Here is a 21,239-nt window from a genome sequence, read left to right as displayed (position 1 = left end):
TCTGTCCTTAATGTGTTGTTCAATGTGAATTAATGCTATAACTAGTACTCAAACAGTATTTTGCATTTTATGTTCTGTGTGGGTGCAGACTGTTGAAATCTTTACTTAATATATACTAAATTGATCTTTTGTATATAAAGAGAATTGAAAATGAATCTTGATGTGAATGGAATGGGAGAGGGAGCAGGAATTGGCAGGGTTGCAGGTGGGAGGGAAGTTATGGGGGGAAAAAAGCCATTGTAATCCATAAGTTGTACTTTGGACATTTATATTTCCTAAATAAAAGTTAAAAAAAACTTATAGGATACAACAAAAAAAAAACTTGATGTTTAAGTGTTTATTTCATTCTCTGGGACATGTAAAATACATATTTGGGTTTCAGTGTGTCTTTGCACTGCCATCACATAATTGCTGATGATTTCACAGCTACAGACAGATGAAAATCCTCAGCACCCTCAGGAACTCCAGCACCACTACTGGCTTCATCCTCCTGGGCTTCCCTGGCCCCTGGGAGGAACAGATCCTCCTCTTTGTGCTCTTCTCTGCTGTCTACCTCCTGACCCTCATGGGCAACGGTTCTATCATCTGCGCTGTGTGCTGTGACCAGAGACTCCACACTCCCATGTACATCCTGCTCGCCAACTTCTCCTTCCTGGAGATCTGCTATGTCACCTCCACGGTTCCCAACATGTTGGCCAACTTCCTCTCTGACACCAAGACCATCTCCTTCTCTGGCTGCTTCCTCCAGTTCTATTTTTTCTTCTCCTTGGGTTCTACAGAATGCTTTTTCCTGGCAATTATGGCATTTGATCGGTGCCTTGCCATCTGCCGGCCCCTTCACTACCCAATACTTATGACCAGGCATCTTTGCAATGTTCTTGTGGGCAGCTGCTGGACACTTGGTTTCCTCTGGTTCCTGATTCCTATAACTGTCATTTCCCAGATGTCCTTCTGTCAACCTAGGATTATTGACCACTTCCTGTGTGACCCAGGTCCTCTGTTAACCCTCACCTGTACCAGGGACCCTGTAATAGAATTGACTAGCTCCACTTTAAGTTCTCTACTTTTATTTATTCCTTTTCTCTTCATCATGGTGTCATATGCTCTGGTCCTCAAAGCTGTACTGAGGGTTCCTTCGGCAGCTGGACGAAAAAAGGCTTTCTCCACTTGTGGCTCCCACCTTGCTGTGGTGTCTCTTTTCTATGGCTCAGTGATGGTCATGTATGTGAGCCCAACATCGGAGCATGAAGCTGGAGTGCAAAAGATTGTGACTCTGTTTTATTCTGTGGTGACTCCACTCATTAACCCTGTAATATATAGTCTGAGGAACAAAGACATGAAACAAGCGATGAAGAAAATATGCCAAGGCCGGCGCCGCTGCTCAATAGGCTAATCCTCTGCCTGCAGTGCCGGCACACTGGGTTCTAGTCCCGGTCGGGGTGCCAGATTCTGTCCCGGTTGCCCCTCTTCCAGGCCATCTCTCTGCTGTGGCCTGGGAGTGCAGTGGAGGATGGCCCAAGTGCTTGGGCCCTGCACCCCATGGGAGACCAGGAGGAAGTACCTGGCTCCTGCCATCGGATCAGCGCAGTGCTAAGGAAGACCTTTCTCTCTGTCTCTCTCTCTCACTGTCCACTCTGCCTGTCAAAAAAAAAAAAAAGAAAGAAAGAAAGAAAATATGCCAAGTCTGTTGTTAAGGCTTTCCACTGCTTTTTAATTTGCTCTATTGAATTCCTCATTTCCAATATTTCATTTTTTTCTCATTAAAATCTCAATTACATGGGAAAAATTTTCATTCATGTCATGTAGGGATTTCTTCAATTTGTGGGTTTGCTTCTGATTACTTCTAAGTAATCCTAATATTAATGTTTTGAATTTCATTTCTGGCATTTCTTCAATCTCTTCATCTTCACATTTGAGTACTGAAGTACTGTTGTCCTTGGCAGCTCATGACAAGAGCCTCGGTGATTACTGACATCATAAATAAGAGTGTCAATTGTTAAATCAACAACAGGATTCACTATGCACTTACTCCCCATGTAGGATCTCTGTCCTTAATGTGTTGTACTAGGTGAATTAATGGTATAACTAGTACTCAAACAGTACTTTATACTTTGTGTGTCTGTGTGGGTGCAAACTGTTGAAATGTTTATTTAGTATATACTAAGTTGATCTTCTGTATATAAAGATAATTGAAAATGAATCTTAATGAAGAATGGGATGGGAGAGGAAGTAGGAGATGGATGGTTTGTGGGTGGGAGGGTGGTTATGGAGGGAAAAATCACTAATATCCAAAAGTTTTGCTTTCAAAATTTATATTTATTAAATTTTTAAAAAGTGCTGTTGTGTTCTTTTGGGAGCATATCATGTTGTCTTCCTTATTTTTGTTTCTTGAATTGCTGCATTTATTTTAAGCATTTGTGGAGATACGTGTTGCTTTTTTTTTCCCTGTGATGGATTTATCTTTGGAATATTCCTCTGTGGCTTAGTGGAGTGTCTGCTCTTTCAGGGAATACCCAGAGGGATGTGGTCCAGGAGCTCTGTTCAGTGCTCCAGGATGTGGGGAGTACTCAAGGTGACACTCAAGTTGGTGTGGTAAATCTCTTTTTTTATCATTGGGGAGCATTTCATCAACTCTGTTTGTGTAGTGTCATGCTCACCTCCTACCCTCCAAGGAGACCAGTTCCCAGGTGCTAGCCCCAGTGGGTGCAGTATTCATCCACGCTGCCACAAAAACCACACAAAGATCCATGCAGTCCTCATGTGAGCATGGAACTGGCAGGCATGACCCTCACCAGGCAAGCAGGGAGTCCTGGGCATGTAGAGCTGTCCACAGTGACTGCTCAGGGACCCTCCCACACAACCACAGTGCTTTCACAGCCCGTCCCAGCACACAAGACTCCCACAGATACAAATGCCCAGCCCCCTTCAATTCTCCCAGCCAGACTCAGGCATCTCTTCTCAGCCGATTGCTGGACGTGCAGACAAAAGCTGGCACAGCTGCTATGTATGTCCAGATTGGTGTCTGCCCTCTTTCAGCTACTTACAGGACACCGGTTCCGGGTGGTCAGGAGGAGAGAAATTTGTCCCCCTCTTTTTTCCCCTCTAGATTGTCAGGTACACTGTGCCCAAGCCAGATTCACACCAGGATCTTCCCACAGCTTTATCGCCAGTGGCTTGGGATGCTACAGTCTGGTCTCACCCTACTCTCCAAAGCTGGGTCTGAGGCTCTTGGCTTCTGGGGTCCTGTGTTAGGTCCATGCTCATGCTGCACATCCACACCCTCCATGTGGATCCAGTCTCCCTCCAGCTTCTGAGGAATTTCCACTGCAGTTTTCTCCCTAACTCTTCCAGAGATTGCACACTCTCCACTTTTATATTTAAGATTTATTTTATTTATTTGAAAGACAGAGTTACACAGAGAGGTAGAGACAGAGAGAGAGGTCTTCCATCCACTGGTTCACTCCCCAGATGGCCGCAGCAGCAGAGCTGTGCCGATCCAAAGCCAAGAGCTTCTTCTGGGTCTCCCACATGGGTGCAAGGACCCAAGGACTTGGGCCATCTTCTACTGCTTTCCCAGGCCATAGCAGAGAGCGGAATCAGAAGAGGAGCAGCCGGGTCTTGAACCAGCACCCATATGGGATGCCAGCACTTCAGGCCAGGGCATTAACCCACTGCGCCACAGTGCCGGCCCCTCCACTTTTTTTTTTCTAACTATCTTCTCTCAAACTAGAGCAGTAAGATCCATCCCTATTCTGCCTTCCTGAAATCTCCCAATAAATATAGGTTTTATTCTCACCATCTGGCTGAGAACAAAGAAAAACATTGATGTTTTTACAAATAAAACTTAAAGACATTGGCAATTTGAAGAAAGACTGGAAAACCAAGATAATTACTTGATGAAAGGGGCCGGCGCTGTGGCGCGGTAGGTTCATCCTCCGCCTGCGGCACCAGCATCCCATATGGGCGCCAGTAGTAGTTCCAGCTGCTCCTCTTCTGATACAGCTCTCTGCTATGGCCTGGGAGAGCAATAGAAGATGGCCCAAGGCCTTGGGACCCTGCACCTGCACAGGAGACCCTGAAGAAGTTCCTGGCTCCTACTTCGGATCAGTGCAGCTCCGGCTGTTACAGCCATCTGGGAAGTGAACCAACGGAAAGAAGACCTCTCTCTCTCTCTGTCTCTCCCTCTCACTGTCTGTAACTCCACCTCTCAAATAAATAAATAAATAAAATCTTTTAAAAAAAATTACCTGATGAAAGTCTGAGTGGTAAGAAGAATGGTGATCATTTAAGCCAATCATGTTCACAGAGATTCGGCTCCAGTTTGGATCTTTTGCTTTGTGACAAACGCCCTCCAACAAGAAGCAGACAAGATCATAGGGCTTACATGAAGCTGGTGTCCTTGTGGCCATCATCCTCAGTGAAGATGAACCAGAACTACACCAGACATCACTCAGAGTGAAAACAGAAATAAACCAAACCTGGAAGTTTCTGGCCACCATTCAGCTGTTACTTGGGTTTGTATTGCCTTTGTCTCCAATTTCTCCAAAATAATGCTTGTAATACAGTCTTGCTTTAGGCTTCTGCTAGACCTGCCATCCTCTTCACTTTGTCTCCCACATACACGCATGTGCACACACACACACACACACACAGACCTCACAATCCCATACATGGTCTCTAACAAAAATCTAAAGAATTTTTTAATAGTGTAAAATATGTTGGGGCCAGCCCTGTGACGTAGCCAGTTAAGCTGCCACCTGTAGCACTGGTATCCCATATGAGTGCTGGTTCATGTCCTGGCTGCTTCTCTTCTGATCCAGCTCTCTGCTTATGACCTGGAAAAGCAGTCAAAGATGGCCTAAATGCTTGGGCCCCTACACCCACATGGGAGACCTGGAGGAAGCTCTTCGCTCCTGGTTTCAGATCAGCCCAGCTCCAGCTGTTGCAGCAATTTCGGGAGTGAACCAGCAGATAGAAGACCTTGCTCTTTGTCTCTCCCTCTCTGTAACTCTACCTCTCAAATAAATAAATAAAATAGTATAAAAGTTGATCATGAGTATTTCTACTTTAATGCTGTTCTACAAATCAAAATAAAGTGCACTTGCATATGTGACATTCATCAGAGATCACAGTGCAGGGCATTTCATCTAACATTTGCCCAACAAATTGTAGCAAAATAGATAGTGTCTTCTCTGATCTTAGAATCAGCCCTAAGGCATTCTGGTCTGACTGTGAGAGCATTTTAGGCATGGAAAGCCAAGACACTGTAGCAAAAAATGTCCTACATGAAAGACTTCGGTGGGCGAGACCCCAGTAGAAAGAAGCAGTCATCAAAGAAGGAGGTACTTTCCTCTGAAGGGAAGAGAGAACTTTCGCTTTGCTTATGGCGTTGTCTAAAAACTGACAGAGTTTGTGGATTCAAAAGGCTTCCTTAGCCTAGGCAGCTCATGTCAAGGGCCTCGGGTGATCACTGGCATCATACTAAGAGTGTTAATTGCTGGCTGGCGCTGTGGCTCACATGGCTAATCCTCTGAGTGTGGCACCGGCACCCCAGGTTCTAGTCCCGGTTGGGACACCGGGTTCGAGTTCCAGCTGCTCCTCTTCCAGTCCAGCTCTCTGCTGTGGCCCAGGAGGGCGGTGGAGGATGGCCCAAGTGCTTGGGTTCCTGCACTCGCATGGGAGACCAGGAGGAAGCTCCTGGCTTCGGATCTCAACTGTTGAGGGACAGTTTTTTGTTTTGTTTTTTTTATTTCTGGTTTTTTTTCATGCAAATTGTTGAACTCTTTACTTAGCATAGAGTTGATCTGTGTATAAAGTTAATCGAAAATGGATCTTAGTGGAGAATGGGACTGGGAAAGTTAGAGGGAAGTGGAGGAGAGGTAGAGGGTGGGTATGGTGGGAAGAATCACTATATTCCTAAAGTTGTACTTATGAAATGCATGAAGTCTGTATTCCCTAAATAAAAGGTTTCTTTGGGGGAAAAATAAATTTTAAAAAAGAGAGATTGTGTCAATATTTTTACACACTTATGATCTAAAAACTGAAGCAAAAAACCACATAATCCATGTCAATATACTCTTCTTGGAAATATATGGACTTAGGTAAATCTGCAGGAAGTAATTAAAACTCAAATATATTCTCTTTTTTCAAAAAGAATTTATTTATTTATTTATTTGTTTGTTTGTTTATTTGAAAGGCAGAGTTAAAGAGAGAAACAAAGACAGAGATTTTCCAACTGCTGGTTCACACTCCACAACAGCCAGCACTGGACCTGGCCAAAACTAGGAGCCAGGAGCTTCATCCAAGTCTCCCATGTGTGTTTTATATTGGCAGGTATATGTAGATTTTACCACTATGTGTTCCGATGTGAAATTCTCATAAGTACACAAATACATTATGAAGTACATCACCATACATGTGCCTGTAGTCCATTAATTAAATGGGGAGAATTAGGAGCCAGCATTTTAGTACAGCAGGTTAAGACATTTCTTGTGACACCAGAATATCATATCAGAGAGCCAACTGAGTCCTGACTGTTCTACTTCCAATCCAGCTCCCTGCTAATACACTTGAGATGTACATATGTGATGTATGATGGCCCAAGTACTTTTGTCCCTGTCACCCAAATGACAGACTTGCATGGAATTCTTGGCCCTTGCCTTCAGCCTGGCCAAGTCTCAGCTATTGCAGCCATTTGGAGAGTGACCCAATGCATGGGAAATTGCTTTCTCTCTGTGTCTTTCTCTGATTCTCTCCCATTCTGCTTTTGACAATCTTCCTTTCAAATAATTAAGCAAATCTTTTAAAAAACAAGTTCTAAATTCTACTACTAAAATGAAGGACATAGAATTAAAAGATATGAGAATAACAAAATATTTTCCATGATAATCTTATAAATAAACTTCGTATAAAAATAAATATATATCAATAAACTTCATATAAAATAAAAATAGGGGAAATTGAAAACATATTAAAATTTAAAATGATTTTCAGGAAAAAATTCCATTCACAAATCTGAAAGATATATAAAATGAAATTGTAAAATAAATAATTAATATATGTGTCCAATAAAATTCCAAAGAATAATGCTTGCAAATATGGGTGTAGCAATGGCCTGTATTTGTGATACACAGTGAATATCAGGGTTGATGTTAAAAATTAATTGAAGGCTTTTTCTCTCAGATTAGGAAAAAGACAGATGTCCATTTTGCCAGTTCTATTTGATATAACATTGGAATTCTAGCCAGAGTCAATAAACAAGAAGAGACAGGGAAAAGTATACAAATTGGAAAAGAAGAAGCAAAATTATATCTTTTCACAGATGCCATCACCTTATATATAGAAAACCCTAAATTTCATACACACACACAATCACCTTCAGAGTATCTCCAATTAGATGGATAGCAGATTTATCATCAGGAACCCTACAGGCTAGGAGAGAACGGATAAATATAATGCAAGTCTGAAAAGATAAAAATAAACTGTCAACCCAGATACTGAACCCAGTGAAGCTCTCATTTATACATGAAAGTGAGGAGCCAGCACTGTGGCGTAGTGGGTAAAGCCACCGCCTAAAGTGCCCACATCCCATATAAGTGCCAGTTCAATTCTGAGCTGCTCCACTTGATTCTGCTTTCTGCTGTAACTTAGGAAAGCAGTAGATGGCCCAAGTGCTTGGGTCCCTGCACCCGTCTGGGATACCTAGAAGAAGCTCCTGGCTCCTAGCTCCAGCTCAGCTCTGGCCCTTGTGGCCATTTGGGGAGTGAGCCAGCAGATAGAGGTCTCTCTCTCTCTCTCTCTCTCTCGCTGTCCCTCTCTCTCTCTCTCTCTGTCTCTCTCTCTCTCTCTCTCTGCATTTCAAATAAATAAATAAATCTTTTGAGAAAAGCATTATAAATGAAGGTGAGATAAAGACATTCCCAAACAAACAGAAATTGAAAGAATTTGTTGCCACCTGGCCATCTTTGCAAATGGCACTTAAGGAGGTGCTATATCGAAACAGAGAAAGATAATTAGCAGCATAAAACAATGTGAAGGCAAAAAACCTCCTAGTACAAGTACAAAGGAAATCCAAAAAAGATAATAGGAATATTTACATAAAAATGGCAGGACCATGTTACTACTCACCAATAATAATAATCTTGAATGTAAATGAACTAAATTACCCAATTAAAAGATATAGACTGGCTGAACAGATTGAAAAATAAGACCTATTTGTATGCTGCTTATAAGAAACACATCTTACCAACAAAGATATACACAGACTGAAAGTGAAAGAAGAGAAAAAGTCATTCTATGCAAATAGAAATAAAAAACTAACAGGAGTAGCCGTCTCAATATCAGAAAAAAATAGACTTTAATACAAAAACTGATAAAAGAGACAAAGAAGTTCACTATGTAATGATTAAGAGGTCAATTCAACAGGAAGATGTGATTATAATAAATGTATATGCAGCAAATGCTAGGGCACCTAGCTATTTAAAACAAGTGTTAATGACTCTAAAGGAAAACATATGGTCCAATACAATAATAATGGAGGACGTCAACACCCCACTTCCATCAAGGGACAGATCAACTAGGCAAAAAATAAAAAAGATACAACAAAACTAGTCTACACTATCAGTCAAATGAACCCAACTGACATCTACAGAACTTTTCATTCTACAGCCGAGAAATTCTTCTCATCAGTGCCTGGAACATTCTCCAGGGTAGACCATATGCCAGGCCATAAAGTAATTCTCAACAAACTCAAAAAAATGGAAATCAAGCTATGTATCTTTTTTGACCACAATGGAATGATTCTGGAAATTAACAACATAAGGAACTCCAGAAATATATAAACACATGGAAACTAAGCAACATGCTCCTGAATGAATAGTGAGTCATAGAAGAAATCAAAGGGGAGATCAGAAAATGCCTTGTAAAGAATTAAAATGACAACACAATATATTAAAACTTATAGGAAACAGCAAAAGCACTGTTAAGAGGAAAGTGTATAGCAGTTAGTGCCTGCATCAAGAAATTGGAATAGTATCAAATAAATAATACAATAAATAAATAAATGACCTAGCAATGCATTCCAAGGACCTAGAAAAAAAAACACCAAACACAAAATAGAGAAAAATAAATACTAAACTTTAAAAATGATACAAAAGAGCAATGAAATGAAGAGCCGGTTTTTTGAAAAAATAAACAAAATTTCCACACAATTTACTCACCTAGCCAAAAACAAAAAAGGGAGAAGACCCAAATCCATAAAATCAGAAATGAAAAAAGAGATATTACAACTGATACCACAAAAATAAAAAGTCAGGATTACTATAAAGAGTTATGTCAACAAATTGGAAGATCTAGAAGAAATCTATAGATTCCTGGACTCATAAAATTTACCAAAATTGAGGCACAAAGCAATAAAAACTCTGAGCAGACCAATAACCAAGAAAGAGATCAAATCAGTAATAAAGACTCCCCCAACAAAAAAAAAACAGAATCAGATGGTTTCACTGCTAAATTCTACCAAACGTTAAAAAAAAAACTAATTTTTGAAATGAAGGGAATCCTCCCAAACTCTTTCCATAAAGCCACTATTCCCTTAATTCCAAAATGAGTAAAAGATACAACAAAGAAAGTAAACTATAGACAAATATCACTGGTGAACCTAGATGCAAAAGTGCTCAACAAATACTAGCTGAACAAATCCAACAACATATTAGAAAGATAATCCACCTGTAATTAGGTGCATATACATTGATAATAGTTACATCTTCCTGTTGAGTTGATCCCTTAATCATTATATAGTGCCCCTCTTTGTCTCTCTTAAGAGTTTTTGTGTTAAATTTTATTTTGTCTGATATCCAGATGGCTACACTCGCTCTTTTTTCATTTCTGTTGGCATGGTATATCTTTTTCCAACCTTTCACTTTCAATCTGCATGCATCTTTGTTGGAAAGATGTGTTTCTTGTAAGCAGCAAATAGATGGGTTTTGTTCCTTAATCTATTCAGTCAATCTGTGTCTGTAACTGGAGAGTTGAGGCCATTAACATTCAATGTGACTATTGATAAGTAGTAACATTGCCCTGCCATTTTCCCAAAGATATTTTCTAGTATTTGCTTTGAACTTCCTGTGATCTTTTACTGGGAGGTTTTCTTCCTTTACTGTCTTTCATATTGATGGCCGTGTTTCAGTGTTTCTGTGTGTAACACATCTTTAAGCATCTTTTGCAGGTCTGGAAGAGTGGCAACAAATTCTTTCAATTTCTGTTTGCTATGAAAGGTCTTTATTTCACCTTCATTCACAAATGAGAACTTTGCAGGATATAATATTCTGGGCTGGCAGTTTTTCTCTCTTAGTACCTGGGCTATATCTCACTATTCCCTCTAGCCTGTAGGGTTTCTGATGAGAAGTCTGCTGTGAGTCTAGTTGGAGATCCTCTGAGAGTAATCTGACGCTTCTCTCTTGCACATTTTAGGATCTTTTCTTTATGTTTCACTGTGGTGAGTTTGATTATAACGTGTCGTGGTGAAAATCTCTTTTGGTCATGTTTATTAGGGGTTCTATGAGCTTCCTGTAATAGGATGTCTCTGTCCTTCTCCAAACCAGAGAAATTTTCTGCTAGTATCTCGCTAAAAAGGTCTTCTAATCCTTTCTCTCTCTCCATGCCTTCAGGAACTCCTAGAATCTGAATGTTGGGTTTTTAATAGTATCCTGTAGATTCCCAACAATATTTTTTAGATTTCTAATTTCCCCTTCTTTTCTTTTGTTTGACTCTGTACTTTCCTGTTCTCTCTCTTCTAAGTCCAATATTCTCCCTTCTGTTTCACTGATTCTGTTTTTAAGGCTCTCTAATGGGTTTGTCATTTGATCTATTGAATTCTTCATTTCATTATGATTTCTCGTCACTATCACAGTTTCATGTTCTACTAGTTTCTGCGTTTCATTTTTATTCCTCCTTAATATTTCATTTTCATGAGAGGGATTTTCTATCCTGTCCAGTAAGGATTTCTATAGTTCAAGAATTTCTATTTAAGAACTTCTTAATGTTCTCATAAATTTTTTGAGATCCATTTCTTGCATTTCTTCTATCTCATCATCTTCATAATCTTGAATTGGGGTATCTTTTTTGTTTGGGACGTCATAATGTCTTCCTTCTTCTTGTTTCCTCAGTTTCTGCATTTGTTGCTTGGCATTCTGGAGATATTCTTGGGTTTCTTCGCTGTAGTAGTTTTTCCTTTACACTATGACTCTAGATTAAGTGGACTGTCTGCTTTTGATGGATCCTTAGAAGCTTGTGATGTGTGTGGCCAGAGTGCTCTGTTTGGTTCTTCAGGGTTAAGGGTGTGCCAAAGGTGACACACTCAGGTTAGAAGCGGTAAATCTCTCGCTCTCACTTTCGCTCTCACTCTGTTTCTTTTTTTTAATTCAGAAGGGAAGTAATTCCTCACAGCTGAGCAGAACTGAAGGTAGTCAATGTCTGAAATCTGGCCTCTGTGGGTATCTCTGCACTGTCCCACTGGGTTGCCAAGGTTACCGAGTTTGTGTACTCTCCAGAGAGTACTCACGTCTCCGTGAGTTACTCTCCTCCTGCTATTTCTCCCCACCAGAGTCAGGTTTTTCTGCATGGATGATGGCAGGCGCTGCTTATATATATGTCCAAAATGGTGCCTGCTCTTTATCTTACTCACCTTTGTGATTCTGCCTTTCAAATAAATAAATCTTTAAAAAAGTAAATGAAAAATACATACTATGAAACAACTATGGATGGATTTCAATTTATTTTGCACAAAGCAGAATTAAAATTTTGCTTCCATTTTTAATATAATTTAACTTTTGACTTCCAGTTTTACATAAATGTTTTGTAATAGCCTTGTGTCTTAAAGATAACTGAATTGAGATTTGATTAAAACTTTGACAACCTCCCAAAATCAGTTGCATTGCCACATGATGAAACCTGATATCAGGAAGCTGGCATTTCGGAAAAAGTCCAACTAACTGAACTAATTGTTACAGCCATAAATCCGTCCAAAACACAGGACTGCTGCTCACGCTGAGTGCTCCCTTTCAGGATTTTCTTTATAATCTCACTCTAAGCATTTGAGTGCTACCTAAAAAACCCTCACGATACCAAGTGTCTTTAAAGAGTGAGAATAATATTGTAAAAATTCTCTATTCATGTTTATTTTCCTATTTTTACACATGCTGTACAGAAGAACTTTTACTTTTAAAGTAATAGCCTTATTGAGATATAATTCACATATAATAGAATTCACCCTTTAAAGAATGCACAATTTAGTAGTATTTAGTATCTTGTTTGTACATCACACAATCCTCACATTATTTAATTCCAGAAACAAATATGACTTTAAACATTGTTCTCTAACACTTATTCCACCCAAAACGCACTAAAGTAGCTAAAATTAAGCTAATTGTCAATTTCTTCTCTGTTCTAGTAAAATCTTTTAAATTCAAATTTCATCTAAAGGAAATAAAACATCATGCTTTTTAACTTTTAAAAGATTTTATTTATTTATTCGAGAGGTAGAGTTACAGAGAGAGAGAGGGAGAGACAGAGGGAGAGAGGTCTTCCATCCTCTGGTTCACTCCCCTGATGGCCACAACAGCCAGAGCTGGGTTGATTCAAAGCCAGGACGCAGGAGTTTCTTCTGGTCTTGCTTGTGGGTGCAGAGGTTCAAGTACTTGGACCATCTTCCCCTGCTTTCTCAGGCCATAGCAGAGAGCTGGATCAGAAGTGGAGCAGCTGGGACTCGAACCAGAGCTCATAGGGAATGCTGGCACCGCAGGTGGAGGCATAGCCCCATATGGGTCAATGTCAGCCCCAGAACAAAGGGTTTGTCTAATTAGTGATGAAACAAGTGGAGGTGCCTGGTGTTGTGGCGTAGCAGGTCAAGTTGCCTCCTGAATTGCCTGTATCCCATATGGGCACTGGTTCATATCCTGGCTGCCCCACTTCTGATCCAGCTCCCTGCCAATGGTCTGGGAAAAACAGTGGAGGATGGCCCAAGTGTTTGGGCACCTGCCACCTATGTAGAGACCTGGAAGAAGCTCTTGGCTCTTGTTTTTGGTGTAGCCCAGAGCCGCCATTGTGGCCATCTGGGGAGTGAACCAGCAGATGGAAGATCTCTCTCTGTAGCTCTGACTTTCAAATAAATAAATTGAAAAATGGAAGAAAATAAAAGAAAACTAGAAACTAAAGGACATTGAAAAATAAAACAAGTGAAATGATTTCCTAAAGGGATCTGGAATCAAATGGGTTGAAATTGCAATTTTGTCTGTTAGAATTAATTTTAATAATTGAAAAGAAAGACTGGGCACTTTCAAATATTGGGACATGCACTTTTTATTAGCAATAAATCTGCATATTTAACAACGGCAAGAAAATAAAATGTGCAAATGTATGTGTTTAAATGACAGAGTAATCATGTAGTTGATTAGTATTTAAAATTCACTCTTTAGGTGTTAACAAAAAATGGTAGTTTTGACATTTGTTTTTTGGTTAATTTTAGACCTCTTGGCTTCTGTATTCTTTGTCAAGATTGGAGGAGAAATTTGAAAGGCAACAAAGAGTCTTGATTTGGAGGAAGGATCATTGATGATACTAAGGAATAAGCATTTGAACTTCAATAGTACTCGTCCTTGTTAGCGCTTTTTAACAAAGGAATCATAAAAAAGATGATTTTGAATATCCAAATTCTAAAGCTGCGGTGAATTCAGAAGACACTTATTGACCAACTTCCTTTACTCAATAGGTGATTCTCAGAGTGTTATTTATGAAGTGTTTATAAACCACTTTCTCTGCTTCAGGTGAGGAGCTAAGTCCAGGCTGACAGATTTAAACCAGGCAGCAGAATCAGGAGGTCCAGCTTTCTGTCCCTATTCTAAGAAATGGACCGGGCCTTCGTTCTGAATAGCAGTCCAGGACACTCTGTTAAACACTGACAATTTCATATCACATTTCATCTTTTCTACCACCATAACCTGTATCAGATTTATTAGCAGTAACATTATTTTTTTTTTCTGATGTCTTTGGAGAAACTTGAGTGACCAAAATGGAAATCTTGTAAGGCAAGTCCAAGTAATCACTTCTCAGGGTTTCCGCATTGATTAAATGAATTGAGTTCACTTAATTCTGCATAACCACATCATCCACAGCTTCTAAAATTAACTTTCTGGGTATAATTAGGTTATCAGTGGGGAATATTCACTATCTGATGTGTTCATTCCACTGTTTCTCATGCTTTTGAGATTCACAAATCATTTGAATCACAGTTCTAGGGAATCACTTCTTTTCACAAATGCATTTTCAGTGCAAAATCGACCAACCAAATGGCCAACTAACCAACCAGTCAACCAATAAGCCCACCTATCCATCAGCCAAGGTGTGACAGCTCGATTAAATGGCCTTCAACAAATGTCCCTCCCTCAGTATATTATCTTTTCAGGTAACCTGAGACGTGGACCCTCTCACCCTACTACTCCTGGAAAGTGAGACTGTTTTTAAAAGAAATCGACTGTTTTTAAAAGAAATCATCTGTGATAATCATAAGATCATAAAGTTGGAAGCAGTAGTACAGATAATCTATAATAACTGGTATTTTACAAGTGGCTTAGAGAGGGGGGCATGACTTTTCATCCATTGGCTATATGTCCTGTATTCACATGTGGGACTTTCACACCAAACTTCAAAGGTACTTTTTAATGGAATTAAAAGAGAAGTTCAGGGGTTGTAGTTTTGGCACTCCTGTGACACCAGCATCCTATGTGGGTGCTGGTTCGTGTCCTGGTTCTCCATTTCCAATCCAGCTCCTTGCTGATGGCTTGGGAAAAGCAGTGGGAGGTGGCCCAAGTGTTTGAGCTCCTGCCACCCAAGTGGGAGATCTGGGTGAAGTTCCTGGCTCCTGGCTTTCGCCTTCCCCAAGCATGGCCATTGTGGCCATTTGGAGAGTGAACAAGTGAATGCAAGATTCCCTCTGTCTCTCTGTAACTCTGACCTTCAAAATCTTTAAAAAAGATGTTCATTGTCATGGAAACATTTTGAAATTCACACAAAGCTCTGTCATAATATGCATTTCCATGAAGTTTTTGAAGATCTTTTATGTACATAGATTTAAAAACATTTTTTCACACCAAAATAAACTTAATTCCATTATATTTGTACTTTTTCAATTATCTTTGTGCTATACTGGCTATTTGAGTCTTCCCAGAGATACAGTGACTAATCAATTTCTAAAAGACACTCTCTTAATATAACACAGAAGTGGCTGTCACGTGGACCGCCAGTCCTTTTCTCTTATGTTGATGGTTTCCTAGCTCAGCTTGGAGAGGGTGATGGGCACAGTGGAGTTGAACATATCCTTAGCACCGAGCAGCTCCTCCTCACTGGCCGGAAGAGGATTCCAGGCAAGGGCGTTATATGTGGGCTCTTGCACTTTTTCATTTCCAAAGACCCCAGGGACTTGTTTCCTAGGTGTTTGCTGAGACCTTGAACATGCGAATGGATATGAATCTGTTTCCACATGGGGATTACTGTAAAACCCTCTCTCTCTCTCCAAGTAAAATTAGTGGCTTCCTTGAGTTTGCCCTGGAGTGCATTTTCTTTCCTGCCCTTGAGACTCTACCAGAGTTTAGTGTGTTAGCATTAAATATATTCACTCTAGTATACTGGCCATTGTTAAGGAAACAGAGGAATTAAGGGCAAATACCATACAAATTTCAAGTTTCCCATTGCAAAGAGATTGCCCTCTATCAAGAAATTACTCTCTGTGGGTATGGGTGAAATGAATTATATTTTTACCTAGGACTTTAATTCCGAAGTGGAGAAATATTTATGAACAAAGCTTTCTTCTTTAGCTTAAATGAAATACGCCAATAGGGAGAAACAGCAACGTGTATTTTTCATTTAAAAATCAAATCAACTACACTTTCTTGGAGTCTTTCACTGTAATGACCAGGTGGTTGTTTCTGGCTAAGAGTTGCCTTGAGTGAGCTGATAATCAATAATCAACTTCTGTGGGAGGAATTTCAAGACTGTCTATATACAGAAGTCATTTTATCAGGGCTGGCACTGTGGCGAAGTAGGAAAAGCCACAGCCTGCAGTGCCAGCATCTCATATGGGCATCAGTTTGAGTCCTGGCTGCTCCACTTCTGATCCAGCTCTCTGCTACAGCCTGGGAAAGCAGTGGAGGATGGCCCAAGTCCTTGAGGCCCTGCACTGATGTGGGAAATCCTGAAGAAGTTCCTGGTTCCTGGCTTCGTATTGGTAGAGCTCCTATCATTATGGTCATCTGGGGGAGTGAACCAGCAATGGAAGACCTCTCTCTCTCTCTCTCTCTCTCTGCCTTTCTGTAATGCTCCCTTTCACATAAATGAATAAATCTTAAATCTTAAAAAAAAGAAGTCATTTTATCAAATAAATCAAATGGTCTGTTTCTACTCTGATTTTACTTTCTAAAAATGGCAAATTTGGAACCAGTTCAAATTTAAGGATCAATTTAGTCTTAATTTTTTTTATTTGTTTGAAGTGGAGACAGAGAGAGTAATCAATGACATTAGGACCACAGAAGGGTAGTTTAGAAAATAGGAACTGAATGTGCAACGAAACCCATGAACCAACAAAGAGCTATCAAAAGGCCGCAGCGCTGGCCGGTCATGATGGTGGGGTAGTGCAGGGGGCGGCAGATGGCCAGGTACCGATCATAAGCCATGACGCAGAGGAAGAAGCATTCAGTTGTGCCCAAGGAAAAAAAGAAGTAAAACTGGGTGAAGCATCCAGAGAAGGAGATGGTCTTAGTGTTGGAGACAAAATTGACCAGCATGGTGGGAACTGTGCAGGTCACATACCAGATCTCTAGGAAGGAGAAGTTAGCCAGGAGCATGTACATAGGGGTATGGAGTTGGTGGTCCCACCTCACAGCACAAATGATGGCCGTGTTCCCAGTCAGAGTTAGGATGTAGATCAACAAAATCACTGAGAAAAAGATGATCTGCGTTTCCCAGGGACCAGGAAAGCCCAGCATGACAAAGTATGTCACAGTAGACATCCCTGATTTATTCATGATACCCACACTGTGGAGAGAAGACAGGAGATAGTAACAATACGCTTGGCTGCTGAAGCTTCTTGAATCTTTTCTTGGGGGACAGTTTGACTCATGGAAGCAAATGAATGAATGCTCTAAAACAAGTTTTGGCCAAATCCTGCACTATTCTGAATGAGTCATTGATCTATAGCTGTACATTCTGGGTTGAGCTTTCTGTGGCCATGAGCAAAAGTTAGTCAGATTTTATCTTCTTTTGGGATCAAGAAATCTTGAAATAGGACAAAATGGTCTGCTTTATATCTAATTTGTTTTTGTGAAAACTGTTCATAAATAGCAATTAGTTAGTGCTATTCACCTCAAAATGCAGACATACGTGCCATTATTATTAATAGATTTGGATCTCAGACTTTTTTCAAATTTTAATGGTTGATGCCTTGCCAGTATTTTGGATTCTTTCTGGAGTAGTTTCAATTAGAAAAATTTATTTTCTATTAATTTTTTATGAGACAAGGATATTCAGATTATGAAATTGTTTACATTTGTGCATTTTGGTATTTAAAGACATTTATTTGGTATCACTGCTCATGTATAACTAAATATATTTATGACAATAAAAGCCACTGTTACTCATTCTTTCATGATTACTTTTGTATGTCAATTATCACACTTTGTATATATTTTAAAGGTGATATTTCATGAAAGATGAATATAACATACACTGTATACAGAAGATTAAAATTAAAATTGTAGAGATTCTCTCTTAAAGCTCTTATTACTGGACCCAGAACTTTTTCTTAAATTCATAGTTTGAAAGATTTTACTTTGGTCCATTTAAAAAATTTCACTCAATATTCAAGATGATGAGATACAAGAGACTCAATCCCTCCTTTTTCCTGGTAGAACACTGTTACCAAAGAAGATGTAAATGTATACACATGTGCACACACACAAACATGCACAGACACATCCACCCAGACCCCCTCAGTGAAAAGAGTGCAGTGACAGCTGTAACATATTGGAGTATGCAGAAAATTCTTTTTAAGATACCTTTAAACTTTTTGATTAAGAGGTGAATTAGTCTTAGTTTTTCTGATAGAAGTGGTATCTTTATAGCATTCATTGAACAGAATGAAATAGAAAAATCCCTCTGTTTAGTGAGTTACATTAAATTGGTAGATAAATTATGATTTGGCAGCTGCTGAAGGTTCAAATAATTAGTAAGGCACAAAGTGAACTATGGTTCTACCTATCTAGATGCAACAGAATCTTCCTACTGATCTGCTTATGTCAAAGCAGATTGTAATTTGATGGGGAAAAAATCAAGAAGAGAAAGAAGTGGAATAATGAAGGTTAATGATTTTATTTTATTTTTTAAAGATTTATTTATTTACTTCAGAGGCATAGTGAGAGAGAGAGAGAGAGAGAGAGAGAGAGAGAGAGGTCTTCCATCTGCTGGTTCATTCCCCAACTGGCTGCTATAGTCAGAACTGGGCCGATCTGAAGTCAGGAGCTAAGAGCTTCCTCTAGGTCTCCCACATGAGTGCAGGGGCCCAAGTACCTAAACCATCTTCCACTACCTTCCCAGGCCATCAGCAGGGGACTGGATTGGAAATGGAGCAGCAGGGACTCAAACTGGTGCTCATATGGGATGCCAGTGCCACAGGTGGATGCTTAACCTGCTGTGCCACAGCACCGGCCCCAGTGATTTTCATTTTTAAACTAGGATGATTATGAAGAGCCAAACTAACTTGCATTGATGGTCATTTTGGTGAGACGTTCTAAAAGGATGTTTCCTCACTGTGGGAATGCTACACATTCTCTGTCTTTCCAAACAAGAAACCTCTCTCCTCACCAGCACAATAAAGTGGAGCTCAGAGAGCAGCCACTTACCCTTGGAGTACAGCAGCAGCAACGATGAGTGGGAAGTCAGATTCACAGACTTTGACTCTGAATCAACAGCACAAGGCCAAGATTCATTTTTGCATTTGAGAACACCCTTGCTGGCATTAAAAACAAGCAAGCCAACAAAAATTCTTGCAGAGAAACTTTAACTGCAGAGAAATCATGGTAAATGGATTTTACAGATAATTTGCTGTGGTTTCATGAAGATAAAGATTGCTAACAGCTTCCCTGCTAAGTTCTATGTGAGATATTAGTCTTTATAAATAATGATTTGATTTTATCCTTTCTTCTGTAGAACCTTTAGAACATTAATGATTTGAAAGGAAGAGGGAGACAGAGAGTGAGACAGATCTTCCATCCTCTGGTTCATTCCTCAGAACCTGCTACTGATAGAGCTGGAGCATGCCAAACCGGGGAGCCCAGGACTTGATCCAGATTTCCTACCTGGGTAACGGGGGCCCAAGGAGATGCGCCATCACCTGCTGCACCCCAGGGTGTGCATTAGCAGGAAGCTAGAATCAGAAACAGAGGAGCTGGGACTCAAACCAGGTACTCCGGTATGGCATGAGGGCATCCCACACAGCATCCTAACTACTGCATTAGACACGCATTCCATCTTCCTTCTTTTTAAAACGCTCCTTCTCCTGCATGTGCAGATGAGCAACAGACTGGACAAAAAAGAAGTCAGGGAAGAGACCAAAAAAATAAATCCCAATTTATTTTGGTTTCAGCTCAGCTGAATAAAGCTGGTTCCCTACTATTTTGACCCAAATTTCCACAAAATCACAGCATTCCTGGTCCTTTAAACATTTCTGAGAAGGGAAGAACCTGTGGATGACTTTTATAGCATTTATTTTGGAACATGTCAATTCCACTGTGATCTAAACACTCTGATGGAATTTTTTCTTTTAGTTCTTGTGCTTAAGTGGAAACCAATACTCTTTGAGACTTAGCCTCTTAGGGTATATTGGATGAACAAACATATAGGTGAGCAGACCCACTTATGACTTACAGCAGCAGTGTCTGTCCTAGGAGGTGTCTCCTACACAAAGATTCTCTTCTTCAGTGGCTCTAACATGGAGTCTTGTGTGAGAACTTCATTCCTGGCATTTTTCACTTCTGTTGCACCTCATGGTTCCAATGACCCATTTCTCACGGAATGTGTAAAAACCTTGTATTGGTCCTGATTAATGCCTCATTTTAGCCATTCCTTTTTTTTTTTTTTTTTTTTTTTTTTTTTTTTTTTTTTTTCACAGGCAGAGTGGACAGTGAGAGAGAGAGACAGAGAGAAAGGTCTTCCTTTGCCGTTGGTTCACCCTCCAATGGCCGCCGCAGCCAATGCGCTGATACGATGGCAGGAGCCAGGTGCTTATCCTTGTCTCCCATAGGATGCAAGGCCCGAATACTTGGGCCATCCTCCACTGCACTCCCTGGCCACAGCAGAGAGCTGGCCTGGAAGAGGGGCAACCGGGACAGAATCCGGCGCCCCGAATGGGACTAGAACCCTGTGTGCCGGTGCCACAAGGCGGAGGATTAGCCTAGTGAGCTGCTGGGCCGGCTGGGGGACCGTTTCTTGCCTGGGGATTTTATTGATGTTTTTGACAAATTGATCTATAGGGATGATCAAATATAATGTGCTACACTAAGTCTGGCGAGACCCTGTGGTCTCTTTAAGTTTATTTTCCAAGCGGGGTATGTGATTTTGTGCCATGGCATATAGCATCTGATTAAATGTCTTCTTGAAGGGATGTTTTGCTTAGTTCATTTTGGATTGTAACAAATACATATGCGCATGGATTGGGAAGTACAAGTTGTGACAATTTTTAAGATAAAACGTTGAATGTCAAAGAAATGGTGTCACAAATGCCACTGTTGTCTTGAGCACAGTTGCCAAACATGCTGTGGCAGGAGGATTTGGGAAACAGGGCACTAGAACACTTCATCCCCGGCTCTGAGCGGCTCCCCCACCCCACTCCTAACTGTCCTGAAGTGCGCATCACTGAAGGGCATTCTCTCCTTTGAGCCAGATTGGTCTCTCAGTTGATGGTCTCTGCTTCAGCATAGGATTTGGGTACAAAAAGTGGAATTTTTTTTTTTTTTTTTTTTTTGACAGGCAGAGTGGACAGTGAAAGAGAGAGACAGAGAGAAAGGTCTTCCTTTGCCGTTGGTTCACCCTCCAATGGCCGCCGCGGCCGGCGCGCTGCGGCCGGCGCACCGCGCTGATCCGATGGCAGGAGCCAGGAGCCAGGTGCTTTTCCTGGTCTCCCATGGGGTGCAGGGCCC

General features: G+C 40.5%; 1 protein-coding gene and 1 pseudogene across 1 annotated transcript; one reads left to right on the top strand and one right to left on the bottom strand.

Annotated features, from left to right (window-relative positions):
* Positions 1–436: 436 nt before the first annotated feature.
* On the top strand, positions 437–1,393 carry LOC100349430 (olfactory receptor 11G2-like). Its single transcript, XM_017348383.4, has one exon. The coding sequence runs from the start codon at positions 437–439 to the stop codon at positions 1,391–1,393; it is 957 nt and encodes a 318-aa protein (XP_017203872.4).
* A 15,021-nt stretch (positions 1,394–16,414) lies between these two features.
* LOC149123058 (olfactory receptor 11H7-like) lies at positions 16,415–17,072 on the bottom strand (annotated as a pseudogene).
* Between the last annotated feature and the right edge of the window lie 4,167 nt (positions 17,073–21,239).

Source organism: Oryctolagus cuniculus, chromosome 12 (assembly GCF_051225735.1).
Source record: "Oryctolagus cuniculus isolate XC-2025 breed Fujian yellow rabbit chromosome 12, ASM5122573v1, whole genome shotgun sequence".
In the NCBI taxonomy this organism is placed as follows: Eukaryota; Metazoa; Chordata; class Mammalia; order Lagomorpha; family Leporidae; genus Oryctolagus; species Oryctolagus cuniculus.
The sequence above is the reverse complement of the archived record's forward strand: the minus strand, read 5'-3'. Positions and strand labels throughout refer to the sequence as shown.